Source organism: Nematolebias whitei, chromosome 13 (assembly GCF_014905685.2).
Source record: "Nematolebias whitei isolate Nwh7 chromosome 13, NemWhi1, whole genome shotgun sequence".
Classification (NCBI taxonomy): Eukaryota; Metazoa; Chordata; class Actinopteri; order Cyprinodontiformes; family Rivulidae; genus Nematolebias; species Nematolebias whitei.
Genome location: NC_056510.1, coordinates 23,277,412 through 23,285,735, shown reverse-complemented (window position 1 = coordinate 23,285,735; position 8,324 = coordinate 23,277,412). Strand labels below are relative to the sequence as shown.

General features: G+C 38.8%; 1 protein-coding gene across 2 annotated transcripts in view; it reads left to right on the top strand.

Annotated features, from left to right (window-relative positions):
- The first annotated feature begins 1,259 nt into the window (after positions 1 to 1,259).
- The window catches only part of gpm6bb (glycoprotein M6Bb), a 74,208-nt gene continuing 67,143 nt past the window's right edge, over positions 1,260 to 8,324 (top strand). For both annotated transcript variants that reach the window (XM_037687008.1, XM_037687009.1), the window contains exon 1: positions 1,260 to 1,362. In XM_037687008.1, the coding sequence (XP_037542936.1) occupies positions 1,359 to 1,362 (4 nt within the window). In that variant the 5' untranslated portion in view covers positions 1,260 to 1,358. The remainder of the gene's footprint in view (positions 1,363 to 8,324) is intronic.

Genomic DNA, 8,324 nt, shown 5'->3' with positions numbered 1-8,324 from the left:
AATGACGTTAAACCAGGTAAAATGCAAAAAAATAAAAGTTTGTATTTTGATGGGATTGTCTTCATGTGTAAAATAAACAGTGCTGTCAATCGATACATTTTTTAAAAATCAGATTAATCACACTCTGGGGCTGTGATTAATCACTATTAATCAATATACTTAACTTTGCAAGCTTGAAATGTAAATATGCAGGTTTTCATAAAATGTAGAAGAAAATGTTTTATTGTCTCAAACCAAACAGTTTTCAAGGTTTTCATACTCAGCAAGGTTTACAGAAGTCATTTTGTTTCAAACATTAATTTATAGGGGTGCACCAATAAATCGGCCTCAATTTATCACCCCCAGTTTCCTTAATTTTGGGAAATCGGAAATCGGACGATACTGGCATGAGAAACCAATTTTACTGATGTTTTCAGTTATAACAACCATTATCTAAACTTCATTTATATTTCAGAGTACTACCTCATGGCCAGTTAAAACATGTTTGTATGGTTTTAGGTAGGATATTGTTCAAGTGTATGTTTTTCAACAAAATAATATTGGACAATTGAAGGTGCATTGTGACCTTATAACCCCTGACAGTGTTGCTTATGAAACAAAATTGGTATCGGCCAAAACTGGAATTGGCAGGTCAGACTTTTAGAAATCGGTGATCGGCCAGAAAACTGCAATCAGTGCACCCCTATTAATTTATAAATGTTAACTCAAATGTCTCATTAAGTGTCATCTATGTGATCAAAACATATAAGTATAGTAATGGATTTATCTGCAATATGTAATATTAAGGAGTTAATCTTTCTAGGTTAATCGCATCACTTTTTGTTAAAGAAACCTGGTTTGTAAACGAGTCCCTGAAGGTCAATGGGATTAAGCTGTATAAATAAAGGCTGAATGAACACTGACAGCCCTAAAAATAATCTTAAATACTCGTGTCACTGTGTTTTTTGCTCTGTCCAAACTGAGGTCATTCTGAGAGTTACCTGCAACAGGTAAACTATTTATTGCTCATAACATTCCCACAAAACCTCCCTTTAAATAGAAGAACTGTCCCTTTAAGAGGTTTTTGAGTCTGCTGAAACATTACAGAAACATGGTGTTTATTTGTGACAACAGTATCTCAACATGTTTGCTGGACTTCTTGATGTGGAGGAGGGGAGAGGCCGACGTCCTCCCTCCCTGTAATCCCCCGTGCGGTGACGTCACCACGCAGCCTCAGCGGGGACGCAGTGGTTCCGCGCACGCAGCCCGCAGTCAGTCAGTCAGCGTGTTCATCCCGGGGACGCGGCGTCTGTGCAGCTGGGGCGCAACTTTCAGCTCATCTTTACTTTCGTGCACTTTTGGAGAAACTTTTCGACGTCATGGGTAAGTCTTCCTCAGATCAGCCGAACACATGGATTTAGAGTTTTCCTGATGACAGCGCGGTCCAAAACGCCTCTCCTCCACCTCCTAGTTGTTGTCATCTCGCCTGTTGCGTTTCCCTGGAGCGAAGTTTCTCCACAAGTTGCGCAGAATGTTGACCTGATTCCAGGAGCAGCTGAAGCAACTGGAGGAAAGGGATTAAGCAGAGATTATGGAGATTCCTCCAGTCACCTCTGAGCAGGTCTGCGGAGGTGTTAACCCCAGGTCAGCTTGTCTCCCTTCAGGAGGACAGGAAGCCCCACGCCTGGTGCGCGTTTTCATCAACATCCATTGATTGGGATTAGAACTGAGTGATCACGTGACAGCTACTGGGAGGAAGGGGATACCTATTATTTTCTTTTTAATTTTAAGATTATCAACATGCCCTCGGCTCCAGACCTCAACTTGTAAAAAGCAATGAATAGCTGAGCTGTGAGGCTGACATCTTTAAGTGTTCACCATGTGGGCTCTCGACATGCAAACTGAATAAAAAGTTACAAATGCATTGAAAAAACTTATCATGAAGGTATTTTATTCATGTTAAATTATAACAGGTCTGCATGGTTGAACCAGTCCTGCAGTATGAAACTGTAAAACTGTTGTAGTTATTTTGTCTGTTAGCAAAATAGCTAATGGACTACTGGATTAATTTTACTGAAACATTCAGAAATGAATTACTGGCTGTTCCTCTACAACTGTTTCACTTTTGGGGTTAACTGGATTCGAGCTCGCCGGTGCTGGTAATCAACCTGAAAAAGTACAAAAATGACTATAACTCGGTTAGTTTTACTAATATGGAGCTAAAGTTTGGTTTGGTAGTAGTTGAGAGTCATCTCTGTTGGATACTTTAAATACAAACAGGTTGAGCAAGATAATAATTTAAAACATGGACACAAGCTGTTGGAGTCAACCCCAACTGTTAGCAAAATATCACACAGACCACTTAATGTTTTAACAAAACTCTCAAGAAGTTCTGATTAGATGAACATCTGCAACTGATTCAACTTTCAGTTTCAACCTAATTCAAGATGGCTGAACTAGCTAATCAACTTTAAAAAAGACATAAATGTCTATAACTTGGTCAATTTTATAGCTATTGAGCTCAACTTTGATGTGGACGTAACCAAAAGCCATCTCCAACACATACTCTGAGCACTAACAGATTGCACAAGATTATTGTTTGCAACTTTGATATTCAAGATGGCAGGTGACATGCAAAAAAAATGCTACTTTAATTGCATTGAATATTTTTATTCTGTCATTTTGAGCTGTTTAATTGGACTCTGTCAGCGTTGTATTTGTTTGATTGCTTTGTTTGCCACGGTGCAGCTGAGGCTCTGGGGGAACGCTGTGAGAAAGTGTATCAATGCTCATTAATTCACTCTGAAGCTCCCACAGAAGCGCCTTTGTGCTCCTAATTTGGAGCCGGTCCTTTGTGCGACTTCAGTGGCTCTTCATGTGGAGAGAGAGCGAGAGAGACAAGTTCACTGAATTGCAAGTTTCATAGCGGATACCCAGCAAACTAATTCCCCACAGACCCTCATTCACTGTCTCACAGAGGATATTACTCTGCATAGCAATCAACCTTTGTGCATTGTCTACTGGCTAAAGCGCTCATTTTATATTCAAACTTCGTCAAAAGACCTCTGATTTGTATTTTTAAAAAAAAGTGTTGTGCATGATGGGACTCATTTGGAAACTCGTGTTGCTGTAAAAGTGCCATTCGGGGTCTCACGTGGCTGTTTCGTGTGAAATAGTTGTGAAAACCGAACGCATATCAGCTGTGATGCAGTCCAGCCCAAAACAAACAGGATGTGTTGAAGCCGATCGTGTGCGAAGCCGTGACACGAGCGTGTCATTCAGATGTTGTATAACGCTCATCTGATTTGATTTTGTGAGGACCTTTATCTCACAGAAATCGTGCATATTGGTTGAAGAGATTCATATTCATCCACAAAAGAAAGTAGTCCTCACGAGAAGACCGATCAATTTGGTTATGCTTATTTTTCTGCTGCAGATTGCCCAAAATACAAGAAAATTTTTGCAATTTTTTTGTATTTTTGACTCAAGTTAAGTGTCCATAATTGGACTTCTGTTAGAAAATGAGCTTGGACCACAAGTTTTCCATCTTTAGATATTATAATCACGTGCCAAACAAGAGATTAGGTCACTCAAACTGGGAACATTCTCCTCTTTTAACCAAATCCTCACCTCAAAAAGTGAGTGTTTGTTTTTTTCTTTATGGAAACTTTAAACCTTCTTGTCAGCGTCTTTTGTATTCACAGTGAAGGTGTTGTTCAGTAGGTCATCAGCTCTAGATTCAAACCAGATCCAAAGTGTTGCATCATTGTAGGACTGATGCTGGAGTTCTTTGGCTCGTTAGCCGAAACATCGGATTGATCTTTGCCGTCTTTTAAACGATCATCATCGGCTACAGCTGAGCGTACTGAGTTGAGAAGAAGGCAGACACACATGAAACATTAAAACACTTGACATTATTCTCTTTAGTCAATGTGCTTCCCATGTCAGGGGTTCCTTTCAGGACACCAGCAGACCCCAAAGGAAGATGACCAGAATCTTCTATTAACTTTCAAATGAACAATGTTGTATTAACCAGAGAATTTTTCAGAACTATAAATAATCGGTTGGTTATAAATGGGAGGCTACTTTTGGAGAGGAAATAAACAGAACTGCATTAGTCGTTCTTATAAACTGTAAAGGCAACATCTCACTTATTTGTGACAGTTTGAGTCGAGTTGACAACCAAAAGTTACATGAAAATTGGTAACTTTTCAACCGCAGTCTTACTGAATCCTGAGCGTTTGCAACCAGCGTCTTCATAAAATAAGAGCCTGTTTTTGTATGTGGCATGAAAACGTGTGTTTTAGGCCGTGCACATTTTATTTTCCACCTTTGCTCATACCTTACTTGGCCCATTTTGTACTCATCTTGGCGACCGCCTCCATGTTTATAATTTGAAAAGCTTTGTAAATGTTTGAAATCAAGACAGGCAGTTTATTAATTTTTGAACTCAGTTCTTATCTATGGGGTTTTAGACATGGATGTTTGGGGCTAAAGTCTTGGAGCTCCCACGCAGCTGTAGCTCTCTAGAATGTACAGAAACTAAAGTGAACAAGGTTTTAGGTTCAAGACATCCACAACAAAACTGAGAAGAGTTCAAGACAGGTTTGAGCCACCGGCTACAACTCTGTGACTATTTTGAGAATAAATGTGCAGAAATTTGGACATAATCAAAATTTAGGCAGCAAGATGCAAGCTTCTGCAGCTCATGCAAACAATATTTTAGAGACTTCTTTTGCAATTTCCCTTCATTTACTTCCAGCAGTCGCAGCCCAGTGAGATACTGGCTTAACAGATAAAAATGGGTATGGGCTTTAGTGGTGATTGAATTGCCTTTTTGTTTTCCTTTATCTATTAAAATGTAATCCGTGTGAACATGAAACAGTTCCATCAAAACAAACGGACTTCATAAATCAGTCATCAGCTGCCTTGATTTCTAACTATCGGAATCAACTATTGGAAAACTAATCATCAGCCTTTACAGTGATGAGTTCATGACTAAAAGAGATCCTTTCATGACTTGATTTAATCTGGCTGTTTATCTGCTGCCTGTCTTGTGCTCTTTAATGATGCGCATTCCTGCTCCGTCTGAAGCAGGGTGTCTGGAAAATGTTACGTCAGGGATCACTGTGACAGATCATAGTGGGTGAACTTTATGTGCAGTGACCCCACATCCTGAGTCAGAGAAAAGGAAGGATCCACGGAACAGCAGGGGTGTTTCGTCAAGCCGCTAATCAACCACTTGTCAGCTGAGGACAGAGTTAAAACAGAGTCAGATATGTGTTTTTCTTCTTCCTTTTATTTGACTCATGGTTCTTCTGCTTAGAGGCAAATTGGAGGTCACAAGCACATGATTCTGTTAAGATGTGCAGTAAAACACAAAATGAGTCCTTGTGTTGAATCAAAGCCCATTTTTGTTGATTCCAAGAGGATGCCTTCTTTGAATCACCAGTTCTAAAGATGGTCCAGTCTTTGATTCATCCGCTAACCTTTCAAAGTAATATCTCATGTTTATGCCACCATCAATTGCTTCCTATATTTGCTTTGGCAAATATTTCCCTCATAATGAGGTGGTTGCTGTCATAGTTACATGATTTCCAGGCTCTTTGCCATTTGGCGCCTGTACAACGGAGGAGGCCCGTACAATGCACCTCCAAAAAAAAGACTCCCCCTTAACTTCAAGCAAGACTTTATTCATTCCCTGCTCCACTGTTTCCCTCCCCCGCCTTTGGGAGGACTGAAGAACTAACAAGTCCTCCGACAGCAAGTATTGTGACCTAAAACGAATAGAATAGTGTTACGGAATGTAAGTTTCTTGGTGGAGTTGCTTGCTCAAGCATGAGTTCACCTGTCACTTTCACCAAAAGCCAAACACAAAGCATGGAAGACGATATCCGTTTGCCTGGGAGCTCCTGCATGTTGGAGCTATACGTCACATGTGCAGATCAAGACTGGCATTTAAAATACTCCCCATACTCTGAAATGTACTGCCTTTATGGCATGCACAAGCAGCTGAGTAATGTTTTGGAAAATAAAATAAAATCTGATCTTTCTCTGCAAACTTAGGGGCCCGAGTGGTGATTAGAGGTTGATAAATACAGTTTCTTTCTCAGTTTTACATTCAATAGGCACCAGTTTGGGTATGCAGAGCAAAATACGTGCTAGCAGCAGTCTGCATCAGTGTTTTGTTCACAGTCGTGTGATTGTTCCAGAAGGCCTGTGGGGAAATAAAGGGGAAGAGACGCTGCAGCTGATGAACATTTGCACGCTGATCTAACAGGCATTCTGTCGTGTTGCAGTGGATTTTGCAATCTGTACAGGTTCCACGCGGCAATAGTTTTGACACCACAGATACGACTACACCAGTAACGGCATTGCATGTACTTTGATACTTATTCATTGATTAAACTATCAATGTTTTCACAGAACGGACCGTTCAGTGCATCAATCAGTGCTCGACTCAGTTATACTCAATTTGCCTGTAGTCTGTAAAGGACAGAATATGAACAAAGATATTTAGAGCTATAGCTCACCTGCTTTGGTTTAATCAGAAAGTCTTCTCAAAGAAATCACACTGTAAGATCAAACTAATTTCAGAAATTGGGTTTAAATGAGGAGCAAAGCAAAAGTTAAAGTGGTGCTAAAGACTGAAGCTTTTACACCTACAAGGCAGTTTAGAAAACAGACATCGACACCGATGCTGGCTTCTTTTGTTTTGTTAGAGCCAGTTTTAGCCCATTTTTTATGTTTGAAAAACTTTTCCTATCCACATGAGCTCCAAAAACACAAGACATACCCATGAAACAAACAAGGAGCGATACAAAACCAGATCATAAATAAAAAAAAATAAATAATAATAATCTGATGACAATGGTATAAAGCAAGAAAAAATAAAACAGGTAAAAACTGCTTCATTGTTTTTGTGCTTTCTTACAGAAAGTCATGGCGAGCATGCTTGAAGTTAGCCGCTATGCCATTATTTATTAAAATGTCTTTACAGTATATCACAGATAAACAACAAACCAGGAGAGTTTTCAGAAATCACCTTGGAAAAAGTTTGTATGATTTTCAAGGCTTGGGCCCTGTTCACACCAGATATTTTGCTGAATTTACACATCTCATCCGCATGAAAAACAGAGTTGTCATCATTACACTACAAAAAAAAAGTAACAATAAAGCAAAACTGGCAAATGATGCCATGCCAGAATGATATTTCTTTGTATTTTTGATTATTTTGGCACCTACTGATGCAGCATAGTTATATCATCATTTGAAGGAAAAAAAAAACATTGTGTTGTTGGAAACTATTTATTGAAATGGAGAAAAAATGGAGAAAATGCAGATAGACTTTAAACTATAGGAGTGTTTCACATGCATATTGTAGTCAGATACAAACACTTTGACTGTGCCATCAAGTGTAACCATGTGGAAAATATTTAAATGTTTCAGTTCTGTCACATCATTTTCAGTTGCAGGTCATAAGACTTTTGTTTGAACTCTCCAACCACATGAATCATTATTGCTTACAAACCTTTCAGTGTTCAACTGTGAATTACTGTGAGAATAATACTATGTTTGAATAAAAGTACCGTCTTGATCAAAACACAGGCAAAATTCAGTATATTTGTTTAATAGTTAGCTTTGCTTTACTTTGCAATTGCCTCACAGTTTAATTTTCAATGCCTGACTTATATCCAGACAACTACCAGATCCAGGTTTATTGGAGAACGTGATCACTGATGCTTTTTGTTTTTGATCATCAAAGATCGGTGCAATGAGGCATGCCAAGATAGTCATGGCAGCTAAAAGAGATTAAACACACCATGAATACCATTTCAAAATAATATACATATATATATATACATACATACAAACCGGATTCCAAAAAAGTTGGGACACTAAACAAATTGTGAATAAAAACTGAATGCAATGATGTGGAGATGGCAAATGTCAATATTTTATTCGTAATATAACATAGATGACAGATCAAAAGTTTAATCTGAGTAAATGTAACATTTTAAAGGAAAAATATGTTGATTAAAAATTTCACTGTGTCAACAAATCCCAAAAAAGTTGTGACAAGAAGCAATAAGTGGCTGGAAAAAGGATATTGAGCATATAACGAACAGCTGGAAGACCAATTAACACTAATTAGGTCAATTGACAACAAGAATGGGTATACAAAGAGCTTCTCAGAGTGTCAGTGTCTCTCAGAAGACAAGATGGTAAGAGGATCAACAATTCCACCATTGTTGCGCAGAAAGATAGTGCAGCAATACCAGAATGGTGTTACCCAGCGTAAAATAGCAAAGACTTTTAAGTTATCATCATCAACCGTGCATAAC